Source organism: Galeopterus variegatus, unplaced genomic scaffold (assembly GCF_000696425.1).
Source record: "Galeopterus variegatus unplaced genomic scaffold, G_variegatus-3.0.2 Scaffold582, whole genome shotgun sequence".
In the NCBI taxonomy this organism is placed as follows: domain Eukaryota; kingdom Metazoa; phylum Chordata; class Mammalia; order Dermoptera; family Cynocephalidae; genus Galeopterus; species Galeopterus variegatus.
Genome location: NW_007726693.1, coordinates 430375 through 456077, shown reverse-complemented (window position 1 = coordinate 456077; position 25703 = coordinate 430375). Strand labels below are relative to the sequence as shown.

Genomic DNA, 25703 nt, shown 5'->3' with positions numbered 1-25703 from the left:
AAGTCAGAAGAATCCACAGCATTGATTGAGGAGGTTTGAGAATTGTTTTTGATGGGTAATTGGCATGAGCTATAATGATAATCAGTCTTCATTAGAAGTCTACTTAAAAATCAAACATCCTGTATTTGGTTTTCACTTATTAGATGGCAACGGTTACATTTAAGTGTAACTAAGGAAGGTTTCTCAGATCATTTGCTTCTGACTTTGACACTGCTCACAGTTTTCTGAACTATTTATCTAAGTTGGTTATATGGTTTTCTGTAAGCAGACAGACTTTTTTATGCATTTGACACACAAGACTGATCTTCAGTCTTCCTTGTTTCTTTTTATTTCAACTCCTTCCTTCATATGTTAAAACAAAAGGAAGACATAGTTCCAGGATGACTGTCAATGTGTTATCCTTTAAAATTGGTAGTTAAGACCCTTCCATAGGGGTCCAGCTTAAAGATTGTGTTTTCTCACACTTCAGACTTCTATTACTTACAACATTATTAACTATTTTTTAAAACTAGGTTAGCACCACTCATTCATTTGCTCAGTAAGCATTTAGTAGGTGTCAGCTGCATGCCGAGCATTAGCAACACCAAGACAACCTCAGGTGGCTTACAGCACACAGTGAGGCAGTCAATTACTGCAGGACGGTGTGACAAGAGGTCATGGGAGAAAGAGAAGGATGCATTGGCATGGAGAGGGCACTGCACAGCCAGCAACATGGCACCACGGTGCTCCTGGGACATTCACAAAGGCACACTGTACGTGTGAAGGTGGGAGATAGGTGGGAGGAGGGAGGAGGGAGGAGGGAGGAGGGAGGGAGGAGGCTGCGGCGGCCAGTGCTGGATCATGAGGAACCGTCAGCCAGGCCAACAAGTTCTAATATATGCTGGAGGTTACAGGATGGCCAAGTAGAACCACCACGTGTTCAGGTCTGCATTTCAGAACTACTACATATTGGGCATGTGTTTAGGAGACATGGAGAACAGACTGGGAAATGAAGCAAAACAGGAAAGGGGGAGACCTACAGGAGACTGTGATGACAACACAGTCAAGATGCGAGCAGAGCATGAACCAGGAAAGAGCACAGACAGCAGAAAAACAGTAGAGTGAAAGGACAGGACATCGTTGCCTGCTGGGCATGGGGGCAGGGGATTCCAAGGTAACGCCTCATTTCAGGTGGAAGGGGATAGTGGTGGCACTGAATAGACCAGAGCCATTGTGGGGCCTGGGGAGGAGGACCTGGCTTTATTTAGTGCTGGGACCTGGAGGCTTTTCAGGAGAAACAATTCCAGAGGCAGCCAAGTCGGGGGCAGTCTGGAGACCAGAGGGAGATATGTACTCGAGGTAGGGGCTGCTGGTGGGTGGGACAAGAGAAGCGGTGGGCAGGGGACAGATGGCAGAGGGTCACCTGCGTTCCCGGGGCCAGCAGAAGCAGCAGGCTCTTCAAAGGAGACTGAAAGGCAGGCAGTGAGTACCAATGGCGGCAGAGGAAGGGACAGGCTGGGAGACACTGCTCGCCCCGGGTGGCAGAGCAGACAAGCTCCCCATGCAGTAGAGTGCTGTCCATTTGTCTGTGAGAATTCTCAGGCTCGAAACACAAGAAGGGATGGGGGGGGCATCCCCAGAGGGGAACAAGTAGAGATTACTTCATCTTTTACATAAGGCCACGAGGTCTCTAGTCTCTGGTGCCTTTATTTCCTCTACGAACCTCACCCAACCAACTGGGAAGGACGACAGTATTCCTGGGTCCCACACACTCCCAGGACTCACACTTGTGAATAGTTTACTGGTTCTTAACACGTGACACGGGGGTAACACATAATTTTGATATTTATGTGATTGTTTTCTGGTTCAACAGTTTTTGTCCCCAGCTGTCATTAATTTCTTTGCATCTAGTGGCATCAACTTCTTTTCTCTAACCCAAGAGGGCCTGATTGGTAACTTCACCTGTAAGACTGAGCATAACAGTGACATGACAGGGCCATAAATGCATTTTTTGATAGTGGCATACATGTTTGATAATCTCTGAAGCAACAAAGAACATATTTATTTCATTTTCCATATGGCAACCCTCACAATGGGCTCTAATTAATTTCAAAGCCATGTAGATTTGGTCTGAGAGATGGGAAATATCTCTGAGCTTTTGCAAAAGGACAGGTACCAGGGGCAGATGACACCTTGTGGATGCCTCCCAAGCAGCATCATTATTACTGGGGGACAAATGAATCAAAGGTTTCAGATGTAAGGTAAACACATCCTATAGACCCCCTTAGGATGATGATGAAAATCCCAAGCAGGTAACTTTATCTTTGAAAATGACATTACTTACTAATGTGCTGTTTCCTGCTCCACCCCAAACCGACTCTTACAATTAACCCAGCCTGGATGACAGTGTAGGGCAAAGCAAGAAGGAAAGGTGGGAAAACCTGTGCCCACCATGCTGGGCCCCAAAAGACAAACTTCACCATGACAGCCAAACCATAAAGCACAGAAGGAACACCAAGACCCTCAAAGACCACCCGTTCTTGGCCATGTATTTATACTGCTAAGTGGACAATCATACTATTTTTCAAAATACCTAAATTCCAAACTAAGGCACAAATTAAACATTCACATTCAAATTTGCTTTAGACTAACTAGGAGGTGCTAGTTCATGCCCCAGAGGCCCTTCAAATTTCTGTAACTTTGCTGGAAAAAGGAAAAGATGATAACTGGGACCTGGCTTCATGGCACAGCGGTAAGGTGCTGCTAGGATGAGATGGTAATTAACATCCAAAGCTCCTAGTGGTTGTTTTTAATTGTCCAGCAAAGTCGTGTCACAGCCTGTGAAGAAGGAAACACTCTTTAAAAGCCAAACAAGAGCTCCCAGGATTACCCACACGCACCTGTCCGAAGTTCTCTTCGTCTATACAGAACATGAGGTCCAGTTCAGTGGGGTCATTTTCTAAGATCCATTTCAAAGAGTTGTAATATTCACTATCCTATAGAAATAACACAGAAATTAAAATTGAGCATCTTCTTTCAAAATACAAACTCATTCGACTTCTTTAAGTCCTTCTAATGTAATTCCATGCAGAATGCTCACAAATGACATTAATACTTACTAATGTGCTGTTTCCTGCTCCACCCCAAACCGACTCTTCCCCTTTAATATATAAACAAAAAACTTCAGTAACAGGAGCTTGTTGTTGAATCTTGTCCCCTGTGAAATGTAGTGGAAGCACCTTCTCTGGATGGTGGTCAGAGATGCCACATCCTGTGCTGTCTACAAAATTTACGACGTAGAGAGCACTATACTTCCCAGCTTTCAAGAGTGAAAACAGCAGAGGTGAAAAATGTTCTAATTAAATATCAACGGTTTTCACTTATTTCCTTTGCTGTGTTCTCACTGCTCACTGGTCAGGCCCAGAGACTCTCCTGCTGGAGACCTAACAGGCTCGAGAAGGCATAAAAGAATGTGAACACTGTACAGTTGTCTCTCGGTATCCAAGGGGAACTCGTTCCAGCACCCCATGCAGATACCAAAATCTGAGGATGCTCTAGCCTCTGCTACAAAGTGGAGTAGTATTTGCATAAAACCTAGGCACATCCTCCTGTATACTTTAAACCACCTTTAGATTACTTATAATATCTAACACATGAATGCTACGTGAATAGTTACTGCACTGTACTGTTTGTCTATCTGTATTATTTTTTATTGCTGTATTATTATTTTTATTTTTTTTTCCATAAGAATTTTTCATCTGTGGTTGGTTGGATCTGTTGATGCAGAACTTGCAGATCAAAGGGCCGACTGTATTTAAAATACTGTCAACATGTGGTATAAAATTACTTCAGACTTTAAGAGAAATTCCTACATTCTTAGCTTCCTCACTCTACAGTAATAAAAGCATAGAACATAAATAAAAGGTAAAAGCTGAAGAGAAAATTGAGACTGGTTTGATGATACGTACACCAACCCCCCCCCATGGCTGAAAACAGCAGTGGGTCCCAGAGCATGCCGGTCCTTCCTCTCCCTTCCCACCAGGATGATGAGCACAAACACTGGGTAAATGCTGGTGAGCGCCAAGGACCTGGCTCATACACCAAACTATGGAGGGGACAGTCGATACCACCACCATGCCAAGGATACACAGATGCTTCCTAGCTCAAGTGACAGAACATGACAGCAGAGCTGCCAATGCCCTGCATGGACAAAGATGCTTCCTGATGGCCCTGTGCGTGCGTTGGCACATGGGCAACACCCACACGCCCCGGAGGTAGAGGATACAGTACAGGTAAATTAAAAAAAAACAAAAACAAAAACAAAAAGCAAAAGTATTATGAAAAGAGTGTTGATTTTTGTTTTCACAGAAAATTCTTTCTACTCTAGAATGGTCAGTCTAGGTGAAATGGGTAAGCTAAACGCAGCGTGGAAACCCTCGTCACTTGTCGGAGACCTCGCAGCGTTCATTCCCAGCTCTCCACTGTAGTGTGCTCGCTCGCTCTTCCACATCTAGGATGACGGTCAGTATTGCCCTTATCTAATGTTTTGGCTTTTGCCCCTGCCATTTTTACGAGGTCAGAAAACAAAGGGATGGTTTCTAAGCACTCAGTACTAGCAGTTTTGAACAGAAAACACAGGCTGTGATGAGGTCTGTGGATGTCCCTTGGATTTAATTTGTTCACACGAATCCTATGCTGGGTAAGGGGAGGTAGCTGAGATTTGGGTGAACTCACTGTAAGTACTATGATACTAGGAAATGTGAATAATGATCTGCTTGTGACAAAAATTAGGGTGATCAATAAATTGTTTAGTTGTTCACAGTGCGTGACAATACCCACGAAAACCACTTTGTCTACGAACGTGGTCTCCAACACTTTTCCATAAGGCATGTGTGCCCATGACAGCCACCGTGAGTGACTGTATTTACTCACCACAGACTCCATGTCATTCAGGGTTATCTGCTTGCCCAACATCATTTTGTAAAATGGTCGAATGAAGAAACCTAAAATAAGAAAACTGGGTTGTTTCAAACCTTCCATACTGCTAAGCATTAGGGCATGAAATAAAAGATTAACCTTTCAATTTGAATCAGAGACAGGACAGACTAGTCAAGAACCTTTGACGGCAATCCATGGATGAGCAGGCAAGGCCTGGTCGACGGGGGGGTGGGCAGTGGCAAGGGGGCGGCTGTGGAAATAAAAGATTAACCTTTCAATTTGAATCAGAGACAGGACAGACTAGTCAAGAACCTTTGTGGGCAATCCAGGGATGAGCAGGCAAGGCCTGGTCGACGGGGGGGTGGGCAGTGGCAAGGGGGCGGCTGTGTTAAAAGAGACAGCATAGCAGGGAGGAGCCAAAAGGCTTCCGGGAGGTGACAGGGAGCCTCGAGGTCACACAGGAGCCTGCAGCACGAACAAGACCTATGAACCTGGCGGAGAAAAGGGCACTCTATGCAGAGGAGCAAGACTGGTGACTTGCCAACAGCCTGCTAGGGCAAAGGCATAGGGTGTCCCAGGGAGGACAGGCCAGAGAAGGTGCCAGCAATGCACAGCCTGCATGGGTGCCTCAGGGTCTGGGCTGCTCCCTGAATGCAACTGGGAGTCACTGGAGGGCCAAGTGTACATCCCACCTGCATTCCGGTGTCTTACTTGGGCAATGATGGGGAGAAAACACGGGTGGGGGACAAGATGGAAATAGGGGAGACCCCTGAGAGAGCTTGTGTAACCCTCCGGGGAGGTTGAGAGAGGAGCCTCAGGAAGGTAATGGCAGATGTCCCTCAGGGACCTCCCATGTTACCTCGTCCAAAGGCAAGCTGACATTCCATGCCTCCTCACATGGGGCCCTCGCACCGTGAGGGCTAGAACCTCAGGCTGGTGCTCCCCTCCACCCTCGCCTGCCAGGCACCAGACTCTGATGTGCTTTAGCGTTGGGGGAGGTGATGCATGACGCCGACGACAGGGAGTAGCGGGCGCTCCAGTCAGTAAGAACTGAAGATACCGCGCTTCACTGTGCACGTCTCTGGGCCCCCAACTTTGCAGTCCCTCAACTGGGCTCTGATCGCCTTCTGCAGGGACTACTCCGGCCGTCTCCCAGATGCCCCCACTTGTACTCGCTTCCACCCCTCACTCCCTGGCCTCCTGGCCAGGCCCCACTCTTCTGAGATGATCGTGGTACTTAGACTGAACGCTCAGACGCTTCCCCACCCGTAAGGTGCAGCTGCCTCCATAAAGCTCCAGCCAACTCAGTTTCTGCTCTGCGTGCTCAACATATTCCCTTCTGCTTGGACACCGCCACTGCGATTCTTCTGTTTCTCTTTTTCCCACTAAAATTTACGTTCACTGAGGTCAGGAAAACATCTCACTTCTCTGTATTTACTTGCAACTAACAGTGTCTTCTCACTTGGCAGAAGATGAATAAGCTGACCTTTCTCTAAGAGGTGGATGTGAATTTGAACAGGGTGCAATAATCTAATAATGACTCTGAAGCTGCAAATTAAAATACATTCACACTATACACATACACAGAAAGAGCGTAGTTTTCTTCTAATCAGAAAAAATTGTTTACTCTCTTCCCAAATAAAACTGAAATATCAAAAGCAGCTAGCAATTAACAGTAGAAATATATTGCAGGGGAAAAGTACAGAGGTATAGCAATTAATTATTGGAATAGCTAAGGCTCCATAAATGCAATTAACAAATTAATTCCCCAGAAATATCTCTTTACAGTAACTAAAATGTCAATCTCAATTTTTACTCTGTCTTCCACCCTCCACCACTTTACCCCAAGTTCTTAATAAATATTTCTGATTCTTTTTCCTCACTGATATTTCTGTAGTGTTTTCTTAAGGATACTACTTTTGAAATGGCTAAATCCGTAAGAGGTCTCTATTATAAGCTTATAGAAATATCCAGGTAGGAGGTTTGACATCTAATTTCCAAGGTATTTTGAAATTCTGTGATTTATATGCTTTAAATAATAATGAAATTATTCTGTGTCGTCTGTTTCAGGATTAAAGTTTTAGCTGAGTTGTAACATTACTTTGAAATTATTTAGTCTTCTCACATTAAAAAATAATAATTTGAGGACAAATGGAACAATGACAGAATATTGGATGGATAAGATTTTAATTAACTTTTCAATTAGCTTTTCCATCTGTCACCAAATCTAGCTCTTGCTAAAGAAAAGTTTTTCCAGAAAACACACAAAATGTATAAAATACAGAATGTTCTGTGCTTTACACTTAAAATTTTAAAAAAGTTTTTAAACTGTGTATGTACACTATGTCTTCAGTGCTCAATTAAGATAATACCAGGGAAAAGAACCTCCATCATATGCAAAACATAAAAACACTTTATTGAATTACAGAGCACCAGTAAGGCTTCTGCTTAAAATCAGTGATGTGAAAGACAAGACACCACAAATGACACTACTCTATTTTTATTATTTCACAATTTTTTAATAACTTACCATCTAAGAGTTTCCCATGAAATACTGCCAGACCAGCAACTCTTCCAATAAAAGTGAAATAGGACAAATGATCTTCATTACAGAGGCCTGAGTTGGGATTGATCTGAAGCGTATAGTTGTCCCTTTTGGTGAGGAACAGAGAGACGAAAATCCCAATCATATTTTTAAATAAGAAATGAGAGAATTTGAATTTTTCTTTGCCACCTGTCACTCAGCTTTTATAGTGCACTTGCAAACATTCTGTACCTAGTGAGAAAAGGTATAAGCTGGAGAAGACAACTTACCATTTAGTCACCCCTTTTCTGTGACCAACCATTGAGGCCTATTAGATGTATATGCCCTACGTAATAAGTTAAACCATATGAAACTGCTGATGTTTGACTATTTTTCATCTCCAAACTATCTATTCCATATGATTCAGCTCAATATCTTGGGAAGATGAGAAATCCCACACAAGAAAGGGGCTGATTTCCAATGATGTGAGTGCTTTAGGCTGTCTCTGATGAAGGAAGGTTAATTCTTTCAGAGACTGTTGGTTTGGTCATGAGATTGTTCTTATGGGCCCAACCCTTGGTCTTTCTGATCACAACTCTGCCCTGAACAGGCCTCTAGGGCCCAATGAGCAGAATATGGCTATCTAAACAATGCAAACCTCCAAATATTTAGATATGTCCAATGGTCCTTCCTTGGTCTCACAATCATGAGGATCACTGGTTTTCAAATGAGGCTCCATAAATAGATTCCTTCAGGGATATCTTTGGAAATGTGGGTGAAGGTGAGCATCTTGCTTCCTTCCCCACCCCTTCAATAGTTTTGTCAATTTAACAAAGTGGACTATCTCATGGGACTTAGTAAAAATAATAAAAAGTAAATCAGACAATTCTTCACTAGAGCAACAGAGAAGGATATATTAAGGTTGCCCTCCAAATGAGCCCCCCGGGAACCTGGCACCAGGTGGGAGATGCAGGACACCTATGTCCCCTTAGAGCCCAGGGCTGAAGTGATGTTAAAGGCCTTTTGGTAAGGTCAACAACTATTCTACTGGGGATCAGGTCCAGCCTAAACCTTGGGGGATTCACAGCCTGAAGGAGAAGCAGTCAGCCTTATAAGTAGCCGATGTGTGTTGAGAAAGCAATTAAATCTGCCTCAGTTTCCAGGCCTGGCCATGGTGAAATCTAACACAAGGGGGAACCTGATTCTTCCCTTACAGGACCTGGGCATGGCACTTGTGTTCTCAAACATGGGTCCTCGAAGTCCTCATAATTTGGTGTGTTGAGAAAGCAATTAAATCTGCCTCAGTTTCCAGGCCTGGCCATGGTGAAATCTAACGCAAGGGGGAACCTGATTCTTCCCTTACAGGACCTGGGCATGGCACTTGTGTTCTCAAACATGGGTCCTCGAAGTCCTCATAATTTACCTAAGTAGTGTGACTTCAGAAACTATTCTTGTTCATAGAACAAGTTCTTCTTCTGAAGTCTAGCACTGACAAATTCTCCTCCTGAATTAACATAACATTACAAATGAAAATTGCTTCTTGTTCCTTACCATAATTACCTCACACATTTTCAATTTCAGTTCCACGAATCCAACAGGCAAGAGAAGATCAATTTTAGGTGTTTACAGAGTACATTACCTCACCATGTAGTCAGAACCTGTCCTAGACATCTAAGGAGTGGGGGTGTATGGAGAGACTGATATCAGCAGTGCTAATTCATCTAAAAACCAGTGAGCTGCTTATCTTGTTAAGTCTAAACTTATTAAGAATAGAACGATTTCAGGGGACATTCTGAATGTACCCCACACACTTACGTCGCAGAGTACTCAAAGAGGCCATAGTAGGGATTGAACATCTCTTTGGACAGTAAGAAGAACCATTCTCTGGCCACGCCCCCATAGTCAAGACCCTTCTCTGATTCGAATTCAATCCACAGTCTAGCTTTCAGGACATCTGGTCTTTTCACAGACATGATTCTCCGATAGGACTCTTCAAATATGTTATTTCTGTGAAGTTTCATTTCAAACCTATTTGGGATATCAGCCTAGACAAAAGAAAAAACAACACATACTCATACAGTAAGTATACATATTATTTCCTAACAGAAAAAACAAAACAAAGGGTAGAAATGATGGTAGGCTTCAAATAAACAAACAGTGATGAATGGTTCCAACTGAGATTCTTTCCTTTTCAGATTTTTCCTTGCCCAGGCAGAAAGCTGCACTGTGTCGACAGGAGACACACAGAGCAGCCACCAGCAACTGCTCAGCTCTGTCAGCAGCATGTTGCAGAAGATCTGCTCGCTGAGTGGACGGAAACAGTCCTCTCCCACTTTATGAACAATTGTGGGTACTTAGTCACACACCGGCAACTGAAATACAGTCAATTCAATATATTGATTCCATCAAGGAGAGAATCTGCAGCCCAGGTAATCAAAGCCTGTAGATAATCCCCACCTGGCCAGGCTGGGACCATTCTCAACTCTGGTAGGGACTGCAGGTGGCAGATACTGTCCATGATGCCTACAAGTTCATGATGCTGCTGTGGGCAGTGGGATCCTGACTATGCCAAGTTTGGGGAAAGCATCCCAAAGCCCGTAGTTCATTGACATGAAAATAACAGAACACTTGACTGAAGCTGTGAGAGCTGCCTCCTGGAAAGAGAAGGTCCAGGGTCAGCCTTGCTACTGGAAGCAATCTGCAGAGACAGTTTCCAGAACACAGAAGACATGCTGTGTAAGTGCCACATAGTGAGACTGGGTGATATCCACAAAGTCATCACCTATTAAGGGGAAAGGACTCACAAAGAAACACCAAGGAATTTTGTGTGTTCAGATTTGAGCTTTGAAGGCAAAGAATCATTTCAAAAGTAGTTATCCTTGAACTATGTGAATCAGGACTTTGGAATAGAGCACAGAGATAAGACGCTGTGCCTCATGCACAGAAGATGCCCCGCATAGGAGGCATCAACTGAGGCATGTGCGGCATGGAGGGGTGGCGACAGGACACAGGCAAACTGGACAGCCTGAACTGTGGCTGTCATTCTCCTTTCCCCAATCGTGTGACATGGTAGATGAGCAAACTGAGGAGAAAACTGCTAAAACCTGTACCCGACAGGTGGAATCAGAAAGTACAACAGAAGGAACCATGCTGAAGAGTACGGGGTGTCAGTGGAAAAGACAACATTGTAATTTAAAACACTGCTTATAAAAATTTACATGGTTTATCAGTTTTAAACTGCCAGTGAAAATTGTAACCAGAGCATTACACTTGGACCCAACCCTGCCAAGTAATATAATTAAATATTACTTTGAAATATTATAGCTAAACTATACTATTTAAAAGGAAGGACTTAAACATTTTTCTAACAAGGATCTAAGTTTCACTAAATACTGTAACCATATGCAATTGTGTGGACTTTCCCAAACGTTTTGACTAGGGTCCTAAATTTATATCCCATAATAATCATCTGTATCTTTTCATGTATTACATAAGAAATTACCCTTCAGGTGATTTGATATGTAATACTGAATTAATCTTCACTTACCATTTCTGTTAAAAAGAAAACTCAGATTGAAGATCCAGGTGGATCAAAGTGCAGTGAAAAAAGGAAGGTGATATTTTTAGTATTCATACATAAGTAACAAACAAGCTGTTCTCACTGAAGTAACTTTGTTAACTTATAAATGACTAAAACACAGGATTTTTGAAGACATGATTACTCACGGGTTTCTTTAATTTCTTCCTAAAGTAGTCATATTTCTGCTTAAATTCTCTGGAGTAAGGAACAGCCTGGAAGATAATTTACAAATACAGATAAAGCAAACAACACACCTGAAATTTTATGTATACTGAGCCAACATTCAGATGATTTCATGAATCATAAATATTAAATTTTCACTCTTCATATTATCCATGGAAAATTTATATAATGTCTACCTAGCACACATAAAAATCCTAGAACTGATTGGGGCTAACAATCAGTACTAAATGGAACTTTCACCCCTGAAAACAACTATATTGATACTCAAGAAATCATTTAGGGGTATGCTACACAAACTAAATATGCTTTCCATATAACTTTTATCAGAATATGAGTCAGGGCATTATATACATATATAATATTTATATTACATATATATTTTTCTTTTTCTTTTGCTGTAGTTAAGAGTTATTGGCTATGATACTTTTTATACACAACTCGAAATTATCACCTATACTGGTCATTCTGAAAAGCGTAATCATGCTTTAAAAATCTTTTTGGGGAAATACAATGAGCAGAAAGAGAAGTAAAGAACCAACACTCTTGTCAAGGAATATAAAATCAGGTAAATGGCATTCTGGAAAAGTCCCCAATTTAGGAGTCAGAAGGTTTGCCCCTTACTATACTAAGTGGTCTTGGGCAAGGATTTATTTAAATCTCAAATGCCTTTTCTATGGAAGTAGAATGAACCATCAGGTGTGGGCTCAGTAACTGAGTTGACTGCAATTATTCAAAAGTTCTGATATGTCTTCTTGCAAAGTAGAAACATTTTTATGTAGTCATTTAAATAACCTTTATTTGCTATGTTGTAAAGCAGCTTATAATTTCTTAGAGTCAGAGTCCTGACTTTAGGCTACTGAAAAGGATTACAATTTTTTTTATAAAGCAAAAAGAATTGGCTTTTGCAGACATACAGACGTAACTCTGACAGCCTCATACTCAGAGCAACTGGTTGCTTTTTATTGAACAGAGTGAATTCTGGCAGAAAACAGTCCTTCTGATATCATTTTGGGCTAAGTTTCCTGACCAGAAAGAGAAGAAATGAAGAATGAAAGCTTCCCTCCTTCAAACTCTGTTTTAAGACATGACTATACAAATTATAGCTAACCGGAACAAAACCGAAGCACCACTCTTACAGAAAATGATGACATCAGGGCTCTGCTTTGTAACTCAAGAGCAATAAAGACATCATATTTATATATCTTAAGAACATTCTAAAGACAATTTATACTGCCTATGGTCTCTGTTCTTCGTTTTTAAGCCAGTCTTCATTTGATTTTCTACTGAACACTGGATTTAATCACATATCCTATTTATTTTAGGCAGTGTTTATTACTCTGATGAAATCATATATAAATTCAGATGCTAGGCAAGGTATAAATTTTGTCAATCTCCGGACAACCACCAAAATAAGGAAAAGAACACAATATTCTGACATAAGCTAATAAAGAGATCATATTTTTTGCTCTACCAGTGCCACATCCCACCACAAACTAAGATTTCCTCTCTAGTTTGTTTATTTATCACTCTCAGCTGGTCCACGTGCTGATTCATTCAACTCTGTGCAAGGCATTTCACATGCTAAGGAAGGTTTCTTCCCTGGCTCCCTCCTGGAGCAACACGCAGTAAGGAATAAATGAATAAATAGTGGTAAGTGCTGCGAGGGAAAACATGACACAGAGCTGCTGGGGGTCACTTTCTATGAGGTGGTCAGGAAAGGCAGCTCTGAAGAGGGACACCTGAGCAGAAACCAGAGTGACAGGAGAGAACACAAAACGACGGGACGAGTGCCAAGTCCTGAGGAGGGAAGGCATGTGGCTGATGCCTTTAGCTGTGACTGATGGTGACAGAAGGGAATTAAACCAAAAAATGATTCCCCTTTACTCTCTCACACCAGCATCAGAAGACCTGAATTCTAGTGTAGACCCGGTTCCCAGCTGGCTCTGTGACATCACCTCTCCACTAAGGAATTTCTTCGCAGTTCTGTAGAAGGATTTGACTAGGTGAACTTTAAGGCTCTCTCATTTCCAAAAGTCTGTGATTCCCAGCAATTATTTCTTGTTTATTCCTCCCATCGCCCAAAATGCTGGGGGTGGGGGGGGAGCTTAAATATTGATCATGTTGTATGTAAGTTCGATAATCTTAAGTGACAAGTTTCCGAGGGAATAGATTTCAAATAGTTGCCCCTAGCCTGTGATAACCATTTTCTTGCTTGCCAGGCAGGTGCTGACTAGGCGTGGGTGGAAATAAGATGCTGAGATATTTCTGGTATTTCTTCTTCTGGGGAATGATGCATAAAAGTTGAAAAACATTATCTTCCTTCGATATTTATTTTTTTTCTCTCCAGAGGTAGTTCTCACGACAGAGTAAGGAGAGTTAAGATTTTATAAAAGAGTCCAACAATGTACTAGGACAAAGACATCCCTACAATTCAGCTTCTGAAGAGAATTACACGTGTATTTCTGGTACTGGACAAATTATTTGTTCTCTCCTGAAAATCTGTTATCTTATTTTCTTGCATACGAATTTAACATGTTAAATAAGCCTATGTGAAAAATTAACATGTCTGTTGATTAAAGCCCTTTTGCTCTGTATTAAACATTCTTTCTCTTTTGTACAAAATGAAAACCTGCCTTCTTGTGTGAGTCAGTTCTGCGTCATCACCATCCAGGTGAGATACTGGAACTTTTTCCTTGGAGAGAAGGGCTCATGCCTGACATAAAGACAACACTGATGCCAGCACACTGGGGGCCCCAGTCCTGATTCTGACATTTGCAGGGACTGTCGGCAACACAATTAGCTTTCTGAATTTCTGATAAATTGGGGACAATAACATCTGCCCCGCCTTCCTGAAGGGATTGCTGTGAGTTTCAAATCAGCTGATTATAAAGGTCTTGGAAAAGTACAAAGCGTTACACAAGCATGAGACAGTATTCATCATAGCAGCAGGCACAGGCAGAACTTAATAAATGCTACTAATGGTGATGTCTGCTACATAGAGAGCATACTGACACACAGGAAAGCTCTACAGAAAGGATCCCCTCGCTCCCTAAAAATATGTAAAACTGCTGGACCAACTTAGAACTAATATTTTTAAAACTTAAGAAAAAGAGAAACTTTAGGTATAAGCAGAAAGACTTAAAATTAGAGAAATAAGTCACTGGGCCTAGACACAGGTGCCTGGGATTTGGGTTTTAATCTTCCTAAGGGGACACAGAACTTGACCTACAGTCTATATGGCCTATGGAGCCAAAACAGAGTCCCCTGATTAAAACCTAACATCTGAAAAGGGGAAAAGAAAACTCTACCCACTGGCTCAGGAAGTTGCAAAGAAGCTTACCTTCTCTCCAGGACCATAAATGAATGAGAAACAAAAAGAAACAGGCCTGTAATAAATCCATACTTCAAGCTTGTACCAAAATGGGTAGAAGGTTCACAGTTATGTTAATTGGGAATGCATAAACTCAAGATAAGAAGTTAACAGTAAATACAAGTCAGGAGTTATAAAAGTCCATAAGAAAAAAATGAAGATGAGCTCGCACACACACACACACACACACACACAAATTATAAACTGAACTAGATAAAAGTCCATAAGAAAAAAATGAAGATGAGCTCGCACACACACACACACACACACACACACACACACAAATTATAAACTGAACTAGGTAATACACGACTATTAAGGAGGGTTTACAAACATAACAAGTGGGAGATTTAGCATCGATAGGACCAGAGATAATAAAAATCTGAAAGAGGCTATGAAATAAGTATTTTTAAAATGATAAGAGGTAAAAGAATTAAAAAATAAAAGGAAAGAACAGGCTGTAACTAAAGACAAAGTTTAAAAGACCAAATAGAACTTTGAGCATTTAAACATAGTCACTGAAATAATAAACGCAATGAGCTAATGAAGAACAGATTAGAAAAAAGCTTAAGAATTAATTTGAAGAGCTGAGTAGTAACTCATAATACAGCAACGAGAGAGATGGAAAATAAGAAAGTGATAGAGAAGGGAGACTATGTAAAAGTGAACCGAATGCCTAACTGGAGTTACAGAAGTAGATAATCAGAATGAATGGGGAAAATACAGTATGTGAAGAAATAACATCTGAGAATTTTCCAGAACAGAGGAAAGACATGATTCCCATATTGAAGAGTCATGAGTCCAAAGCAAGATCAAGAGAAATCCACACATAGATATATGATGGTGAAATTGCAGAACATCAAAACACAAAGAAAAATTCAAAATCACCAGAGAAAAGGGCAATTTGCCCACACAGAAATGACAATCAGATTGACAGCAAACATCTCATCATCAGTTATAGAGACCAGAAGATATTTAAGAATATCTCCAAAGTAATGAAGTAAAAGGACTGAGAATTCTACAGTCAGCTGAAATTAACATGAATAGAGAGGTCAGATAAAACAGTCTGAGTCAAAGACTAAGAGATGTTACCACTCAGACTCTCACTGAGAGTCTCCGCTGCTGAGCGGAGGAGCTCAAACTTGAGTGGGCACCAGTCTCCCTGGGCAGGCTTGTTCAAACACAGATTGCTGCACCCACCCCACAGTTGCTGCTTCTGTAGGTATGGGGGTGGGCCCTGAAAACTTGCATTGCTACCAAGTCCCCAGATGATGCTGATGCTGCTGGTCAGACCACACATTGAAAAGCTGGAACTCCACCATATTTTGTTAAGGGGGAAAAAAAAAAAAAAAACCCAGAAAAAAAATGGATGCAAGAACCAACAGTGGGCAAAGAAACTTGTTCATTTACAGGCAAAATTAAATAAGCATTGACTGCTTAAGAAACAAGATAAAGTATTAATGACTATTTGCAAAGTTTAAAGACAAGGTAGTTTTAAAATTGTACCCAACAATGATATGGAAGATGGTAGTGGAAGAATGGCACTGAAGTTCCCTGAGATCCTGACGTCTCACAGGAGAATAGAGTGATTTTTATCTTAAGTATGTTGGTTAGAAATTTTATTTTATTTTATTATTATTATTTTTTTCCTTTTTGTCTTTTTTCGTGACCGGCAACAGATCGCAACCCTCAGTGTCGCGCCCGGACCGGGACCGGCAACGGGATCGCAACCCTCGGTGTTGCACCCATACCTCGCTCAGCCAGTGAGCAGCCGGTCTGTACGTGGGATCCGAACCCTCGGTGGGAGCGCCGCTGCGCTTCCCAAGTGGCGCACTGTAGCAGTGCGCCACCGGGCCGGCCCAATTTGGTTAGAAATTTTAATGTGAGCACTAAAAGAGGAGAGATAGAAAATACAACTTGCAACTTTCTCAATGTAGAGAAAATACAAGAAAATAGAGAGTACTCTATCAATCTAACAGAAAACAAGAAAGGAAAAAAAATGCAAGAGACGGGAAGAATATACTAGGCAAATACTAACGAAGGGAGAAAGTGAATGTAATTATATAAATCTCAGACAAAACTGACAGAGCAACAATCACCATGGAGATTTTGATACAACTCTCTTGGTGAGATCTGATGGTCAGAAAAAAAGTAACAAGGATAGGGATAATTTGAACACCACAGGCATGACCTAATGGACACATAAAGAACTCTATATCCAACTAAAGACACAATGCACATTCTTTTTAAGAAACAAAAAGAACATTTACAAAAGATGATCAAGTCTCCAAGGAAGTTTCAAATATCCAATAATAAATATTCCATTGGCAATATTCTCTGACCACAATGCAAAAAATTAGAAATCAATAAGAAGTGGATAGGCAAAAACCCTCCCATACTTTCAGAAACTAAAAAGTACATCTAAATCATTTGTAAGTCAAGGAGAAAAGTCATACAGAAAATGCCGAATGTTTAGAACTGAATGATGACAAAGGCCACATGTCTACACTAAATTGGTAATTATCTAAATAGACATACTCCTATTGAAAGCAATATGACCAATAACAAAAAGTGCAAACAAGGCTCTCTTATTAATAGAAAACAGAAATAGAGATCTTTTAGGGGGGCAAATCTACCTGGATTTATGATGCTAAACAAATTTCAATAATAATTAACAATGTCTACAAGTGTTTGAAGGTATATGATTGATAACGATAGAAATATTTGAAAAGCCTTCCAAGTTATCATGTCAAGAGTCTTCTGCCACTTGAAAACAGCACTGGTTCTTGAATTTACCTTCGTTTTTAATGATGTAGAAGGCAAAATACTATTCTAACAAGTAGTCATGACCGTGCATATACTAAAAGGAAGCTGTCGTGATAAGGCAGTGTTTTTAAACTATATAGAGAAAAAAGTAGTTGACTGTTTTAACCTAGGTATTACTGGGCACTTTGCATAGGAAATGGTACCAAAGTAGCTGAGCAGAGTCAACAATTCATGTCAGTTATCAATTAATGTCTGTACTGTATTATCTTAAGTTTTCAAATGTACTTCTCTTTATAATTCAAAACAATTTAAACTGAGTCAGATTAAAGCCAAAAAATTAACATTTTAAATATACCTATTGGCTCAGCACTCAATAGAATAAACATTACTTCCTTTTGTGTCTCCAGTCTTTTCTGCTGATCCCAGTACATTTCCTGTAATTCCAAATTATCTCCTTATACTCGTATAACTATGACAAAAGTTGCTGGTGTACTCCCTGTTGATGAATGTGGCCCCAATTCTATAGATTCCACACGTTTTCAATACCAAGTGCCTGCTGCTGCTCAGTGACTGAGATTCTCACTCTTCCTATGAACAGCATGCTGCAGTATTTTAGTAGGTTACTGTGACAAGTCAGAACTGATTCTTTTTCTACCTGGCATATATAGCAGGGGGACTATGAGATAACAGTAGGTCAGTGGAGTTAAAAATTCTTAACTTTGCCAGCTCCAGAAGTTAGCTACAGCCTCACCCAAACTTCTACAGATTTTTAAAGCTGGAAGAGATTTAAATTTATTAGCAAGCATTTACTACCCTTGGCCTAAAAAAAAGACAAAACTCTGCAAATATAAGGCTTTGTTTTGCTTCACATAAAAAGGAAGAGAAGAAATTTTGATCGTACTTTCAACCCACCCTTTTACAAAGGCGAAGAAAAAGTGTTTAATTCTGCTATCATTTTCAAACCATTTTATTTCCTTTATAAACGAAAGTGAAAAGGTACACACAGCTTTACCTCACCTGGCAACATGGGTAAGGAAGAGATGGGAGTAATGTTAGACTACTCAATTACACCAGTCCCCTGGCATCATGGTAAATAGTAATATGCAAGAAATGTGAGTTTAGATGCAACCAAATGAGAATACTAACCGGACCAGTAATAGCTGGGTTCTGCAGCCTTGGGTCTTCCCATTGAGTAATTTTGCTATCTGAAAATATTAACAACAACAAAAAAAAGGTTAGCACATCAGTTCAAATCTACTCTATGCAAAGAATGTCTTACAAAAAACTATTTCTGGATTCTTCAAAAGTTGTCCAGTCTCCCACCCTGTCCCTCAAAGATAACAACTTAGTATTTCAGAGTTAGAAGATAACTGCATGGCAAACTCCACAAACCGTTTAGTTAAAAAAACTCAATTGAAAATGCACAACTAAAGTCAAACCATCTATTCACACTGTTTTTGGCACGCAGTCGGCCAAACTTTCAATTATAAACTCCTCTTCTTTCAAGGGTTTATAACTTGATTGTGATTTTCATTTAATAGAAAAAGACATAAAAAGTCTTAGTTCCCCCAAAGGCTAAACAAACACACACATGATTTTTTTTCTCATTTCAAATACTTTATTTGCTTATGGTGTTGAAAAACTGTTTTCAATTAAGAATCCTACACTGAACAAATGAATAATCCATTACATGCGTCACTCATACGCACACAAAACTCAGAGCAGCTAAGGCAGTCCAAAAATGAGAATTACATACAGCAGAGGAAGATTCCAGAGAACAGTTACCATTTTGGCCAAGTTGGCAAGAGGTGGTTTTCTTTCTTGCAAATGAGTGAGTGTGAACAAGATTGTTCAAAGCTACCTAAACCAGCACTTGTACAAGTGGTAATACATAGTTGCCCTGGATCACCTGGGATTTGTAACTGTTCATAAGTCAAAAGACTTTATGGATTCCTGTGTGTCTGTGTGTTGGGAGGGGGGATGGATTCACATAAAAGGTATGGGGAGAGCAGACTGGGGGAGAATGGGTTCTCTGGGGTTTTAGAAAATCTAAGTTGATTTAAAAAAAAGAAATTATTTGTTTGAAAAGCAAAGAATATTGATTCTACTTTTCTCCTGTATACTCTGTAAGTAGGCTGATAAGAATAACTAACAAATTCAGTTTTACTGACCATATCAGAATTTCTATAAGTCTGATATTATTTTAATGAAAGCAGAGTTGGAAAAAAAAAAAAATTGAAAAAGCTACCAAAGCACATGACAACTCTATGACCCTTATTTTGTTTTCATGCTGGCAGAAAGTTTAGATGAAAAGTCTCAACTGTTTTAGAGAATCTTGACGGAAGCAAAAGGCATTTTTGGGTCCCTTACCTTGAAAACAGAAGACTTTGGAAAGTAAAAGTTGCTATTGTGATGGAAAACAAAAGAAAAAAAACCAAATAAAGGAAACAATTCAGCTCAATAAAAACTGTTCCTAAAATACCAACTTGGACTATAAATAAATGAACTACTTCCAGTTCATGAGAACTCCCAAATCTTCAGACCTGACCTGAATTCTAAGCTCCGTCCTTGACGTGCACCTGGGTTTCCCGCAGGTACCTCAGCTCAACTCTTACGGAAACCCAACCCATAATCACCCAACACAAAAAAACTCTTCACATGACCCTGAATTCCTGATTTGCAGTATCATGATCCTTTCACTGTCCAAATCAGGAACCTGGTCACGTCCTTGCCACTCACCTCTGGAGGTCACGGAACCATCCCCATCTCTCTCCCTGATAAGGTTTCTTGTCCAAGCTCTCATCCTTTCTTGGACTATTCTCTAGGCTTCCCTGGCCATGGTCTCACTCTCTCCTGTTCAAGACTTCCTCTATACCTCTGCCAAAAGGATCTTTCAATTTTGAGCACTGTCACTACCCTCTAGAAAATCCCTTGGGAGCTCCCCACCACCTGCAGAATGAACCTGAGTCGACACCCTTTGACTTGGCCTGTGTGCATGTCAGCCTCCTCTGCCAGCAGCTATTTGGAACAACTCTGCTTTCTCCCAACATGGCATAATTTGCATGTACCCACGCACCTACAGGTCTCCCCCTCCTAGGATCACTCTTCACTGTGCTTGCCTGGCTCAATCTGACTTAAAAGTGTTTGAAATCCAGTTGAAAGGCAACCCATTCCAAGGCCCTCCTGCAGACTCCTCCCGCTAGGATCACTCTTCACTGTGCTTGCCTGGCTCAATCTGACTTAAAAGTGTTTGAAATCCAGCTGAAAGGCAACCCATTCCAAGGCCCTCCTGCAGACTACTCCCAGCCCCTGCACCCAACCACTTCCCATGCAGGCACAGTCCTTGTCCCTTCTGCATCTACATAACGATTGGTCCACTCCTCTAATGCAACACCTAAGTACGGCCTGGTACTCCCTGCTGGACGTCAGCCCTGTGAGGTCAGGAACTGTGCTCGTTCCCATCTCTGCAACCCCTATCCACCACTTAACAAAAGCCCCAACATGTAACAGGAGCTCCATATGTTCTCTCCCACCGAATGAAGCTGATGGTGAAAACAAAGCCCCTTTAATACAACCTAAGCTTTCAGAACCACACAAGTTCTGTGTGGTTATAGTAAAGGTCAATTTGGCAGTTAAGTATTGTCAATATAGGAACGTATGGCAGCCAATTATCTTTTTATTTAAAAGCACTTTTGAGTCTAAGCTTGCTGTTCATTTTTGAGACATTATTTCAAATAAAAGAACAAGAAGGAAGTAGAAGGATAAGAAACTCAGTGAATTTAGCTACTACTAACAGGTTTGGTAAAACTACTGACAAGGAAGACCAAAACGAAATCACTGGAATTTTATCTTCTCTTCTAACTTTGTACATAAGATACCTGTGGCCAATTACTCAGCTGCCAGGCATATTTGGTTTTTTAAGAATGACATCATTCCTATCAGAGATTAAGAATGAGTTCAAGATCTTCACTTAACCTTTGACACCAGGCCTGGGACATAGGAGCTATTTGATAAAAATCAACCAATTGAATCAAGAAGTCTTAAGTAGAAGATTAGTATTGAGCAATCACTGCTTTTGAAATTAAATCTCTGCAATGGTTGAATATTGTTAATCTTGAAAATGTTTAACTTCTCAAGAAGAATTTATGAAGCAGAAAATAAGTAAACTAATTACTTAAAATATAAGCACATTCTTGCCTGTAATTTGATGTGTAGTCACATGTCCCAGCTATGCTGGAAGACAGGATGACTCTGCACAACTTACAGTATGATTTTTTTCATGGTAAAATGGCATATGTAGGCATGACCTGGTTTCTGTACTGCAGGTATTATGACAGCAAAATGAGAAGCTGAATTTTGCTGCAAAACTGTTCAGAAAGAGAGGCTTCATTCTGAAGATGTGAAAATTCCTAAGCGTTATCTACCAGGTAATTATACTCATTTTTGGACTGTACCTGTCAGCCTGATAAAGTCTCTAAAAAGATAGGTATTCTGAACTTTTCACAGATTGAATTTGGGTGGAAAGACAAATGATTTGAACTGTTTCATAGATGTGTACACCTTTATCGATTTTCCGTTGAGTAAACCTTGACAAATTATGGAGAACTGGCAGAAATATAGCATTAACAGCTAATCAGTTTCTGATAAACACAGACCTTTTTTTTCAATGGTTTTTGGTCACCTAATTAATGCTGTATCTGTTTAGGAGAACCTTTTAGTATGGTTGTGTAAAGAAAAAATAAACTTTAATCTCCAAGTAATCTGACCACAGATATCGTCAATATAGCTCAGCCCAACCTGGCTTCGTATGTGGTCTACGCCACACCACCTAACTCCCAGGCACGAAGAAGAGCTGCTCACGTGCTGTTGTTCTGGGCAAGAGGAATGAGGAATGTCTACGACGAGTCTGGTGTGAGTGGTGGGCTGGTCAGGACTGGGGAACAGCCCAAGCATCTGGCCAGCATCTACCCTCTTCCACCTCCAAGTAACAGGAGCAGGGACAGCCTGAGGCTGCAGGGCTGCTGCTGCCTCTCCAGGCAAGTTCTCTCCACCTTCTGTCCAAAGTCAGCAACTTCCTGAGACCCTTACCACTGACCCTCCACAAATTCCACTTCAAGTCACTAGGTCTATGCATGCCACTGGGGAAACAGTCCATGATTTTTATTACTTTTAATCACACTGGGATGGCCCTTGGCAATAGTGTTTTTGTGATTGTTGTTTTTGGCTCCTTTTAGTACAGTAAGAACATTCACAAAGTTCTTTTCAGGTTGACCAAAGCATCAGATCACCAGCCAGAACACTGTCACAGTGTTGTGTGAAATGTTACCAGTTAAGACCTTATTTTAATACAATGATCAGTATTATTTATACCTGCCTTTGAAAGCTGAAATTGTAATGCATAAAAAACTGGAAAGGAAACTTTTTTGGTGGAAATAAGGGGGGTGATTTTTCTCCCATTTTAGCAAATTCTCTTAAGAGTATAATTATAGGCATTACTAAAAAAAAAAAAATTTTAAAAAGCAGAATTATGTATAAATAGTATTTTTTTAAAGTAGGGTATACACATACATGTTAAAGCATTTATGGGAGCAAGTTTATGCTCACTGTAAAATTCTGGAACATAGGCAAATCAGTATTTTTTTTGATCAAAGACAAAAACTGAGCCCGATTTAAACCAAAGGGTAGTCTACTCCCCAAATACACCTAGGGCTTTCACTTCTGATATAATTCTAAGCTGGTGGGTCTTTTGCTTAATTCAGTTTATAACTACACTTTACACATCCCCGTGTGTAAGCTTCACTGAAAGTAAAGCTCTGCCTAGCAAGGCACTTGGTCCCCTAGTAACATCTGGAAGAGATACTACACCCATGCGATAGTGACAAGTCCTACATGTAAGAGGCTTCCTCGTGGCAAGTGGCTCACCAGTGTGCTTTTGCTTAGTTACAAAAACGTGAAGCTAGGGAAACCTGATGCAGACTTCCCGTTGATGAACAGAATGAAAACAACGACCAAAAGAATACCAAATGGCACGTTTTGAACTTTATATCTCTGTAAAACCTTCTTTTCAATATACTTTTTCAGAAATTTTAAAGAATATATAAATATGATCCCATGAAGAATAAGTCACTTCAAAAAAGAATGACAAAATAATTAAATATAAAAACCCACTGGCTAAAAGCAAACCTTTATTAGTTTAACTTTTAGTTGAAATGAGAGACCACACATTTGTCCATAGGTGCTGGGGCAAATGTCTACAGCAAATACACTACAATTTTAGGAAAAGAACTACACAAATATTAGTGTGGTGGGTGCAAGGAAACATGCCATGAATAGAAAATAAGGTCAGAGTGGGCATCTTGCCATAGGACCTTTGAAGGCACTGTTTTAAAAACTTATAAGCTGCTTCAGCACTGTTCGCGCATACATTTGTGACTTAATCATCAGTTCAGTTCTAATCTTATTTTCTATTACAAGACTGTATTTATTAAAAGCGCAAAAGTCAAGGGATCATCAACCAAAAAATTATTTTTTTTAATTAAAAAAAAAAAGTTAATAGGTCAGAAGATCAAATTGGGTGAAAGCTCGATGAGCTACTTTAAAGCACACTTGGGGTGAGCACACAGTACCGTCTGAGGGCACTGATTCTCTGGTATCATCCTCTCCACATAACACCTGGCTGCCTAGACAAAGAGGAAAACGACAAAGCCGTCACTATCGTATCTGAATGTCCTCCCCCTCCCTTTACCTGCAATACCTGTGTATGTGTCCACAACAGTTCCTACTTACTGTGATCAATATAAAACGTTCGGCCATCCAAGTGAATTCTTTCTTCCCAACCAGGCTAAGTATCCGGGGAAGGAAGAGAGAGAGAAAATAGACATTAGCTAGCAGTTCCAAAATCAAAGGCCAAATTTAAAAACTATAGGAGGCTTTCTTACTCTTCTCTCCTAGGATTACATTTTTTTACTGAGAATAAGCTAAGTATAAACATTTCATGTTAACTCTTGACTACTTCTGGCAACACGCTTTATCACATGTTCAAGTCTCACATGCATTCACTGTATGAAACAGTTCTACTGCAAAAGCTTCAAAATGAAACTTCAGCACACAGTTGAGTTTGAGGTTGAATAGCTCATTTAATTAAATAAATAATGAGCACTAAAGGAAGGGAGGTGGAGGATTAATATCAAAATGTTGCATGAAATTACTTTATTCATGTTATCAAGTGACTGAACAATTTAATACTGGTACACTCTGCTGTGAACTCTCACTATTCAGACTCAGGAATGAAACAGATTTAGATCCTTTTTCAACCTAAAGCTGGTCTGCCCTCATTATCTGAACTGTCCCTATTTGCTCTCTGAACCTCAGGAATCCAACAGATTCAGAGGACATGTTTTCTTTCACTTTCTAAACTCACACTCCATGTTCTTTCCATCTTAATCCAGGAACCAAAAGGATTTGGAGAGTGAGGAATATTTGCATAAACTAATGAATAAAGACTGAACCTTAACCTTTGGAGCTGCAAATTTTGCCATAATATACCATACACAAGGCAAATAAAAGTTCGTATACTTGAAAAATGATGAAAAAATTCCAATTTAAAAACAGAGTCCATACCCCCCAACTCCCAGGCCTTTTTTTCAGTTGAGGATGGGCTGTTGAGGAGGGTGCATGGTCAAGATTTCATTCAAAATCCAATTTGAAGTAAACAGTTCAACTCCCACTCAGGCCCCAAAAGAGAACAAACTAGTAAAAGATTAAATTTCTAAATAGTCACCAGCAAGGTGGAAAAAACTTAAGGTTAAATGACTTATAGAAACTTTTTGTGATTACTTTTGCTCCCACACTATTTTCATTATTTTTGTTCCTAAGGCTACAGCAGCAATATGGATGAAACTCAGTGGTTGTTAAGTTACAAAATAAGTGTGTTGTTTAAAAATTGTCACTTGTAGAGAAGGTCTCTTGCACATCCTAGTTACAAGGTCTACCTTCCTCTGGCGGCTAGCAATCCAGAAACCTCCTTCACAAACACTGGGGATCACAAACAACTCTCTTAAGAAACACTGAGAGGTGAGACCCAGGAGGCCTGCAGGAAGAGAAGGCCCACAGGGCCTCTCCATCAACACTGGGCAGGTGAACATTTTCAGACCACTTCATGTATCTCCAGTGTACTCACAGGAAGAGGGCCAAGGTCATTGGGGTTTAAAGATGCCTTTGACCGCATATGCACTGGAAATTTCAGCCGTGGATCTTCCTGCAAGAAAAATGTGAAAGGCAGTAGATGTTAAAAGGGAGTGTCCGTGTGTGGTCACTGACCTTTCCCTTCTCCAATCATGTGTTTCAAAGAAACCAGGTTGCTC

General features: G+C 40.5%; 1 protein-coding gene across 5 annotated transcripts in view; it reads right to left on the bottom strand.

The window, feature by feature from the left end:
* Positions 1–25703, bottom strand: part of NEDD4L (neural precursor cell expressed, developmentally down-regulated 4-like, E3 ubiquitin protein ligase) — a 233534-nt gene that overhangs the window by 17722 nt on the left and 190109 nt on the right. For 4 of the 5 annotated variants that reach the window (XM_008570210.1, XM_008570211.1, XM_008570209.1 and 1 more), the window contains 9 exons: positions 25520–25597; positions 24127–24181; positions 23967–24020; positions 18487–18545; positions 11168–11233; positions 9257–9486; positions 7448–7569; positions 4912–4982; positions 2880–2975 (listed from right to left, as the gene is read on the bottom strand). In XM_008570210.1, the coding sequence (XP_008568432.1) occupies positions 2880–2975; positions 4912–4982; positions 7448–7569; positions 9257–9486; positions 11168–11233; positions 18487–18545; positions 23967–24020; positions 24127–24181; positions 25520–25597 (831 nt within the window). The remainder of the gene's footprint in view (positions 1–2879; positions 2976–4911; positions 4983–7447; positions 7570–9256; positions 9487–11167; positions 11234–18486; positions 18546–23966; positions 24021–24126; positions 24182–25519; positions 25598–25703) is intronic. The other variant, XM_008570213.1, reaches the window with a different exon arrangement.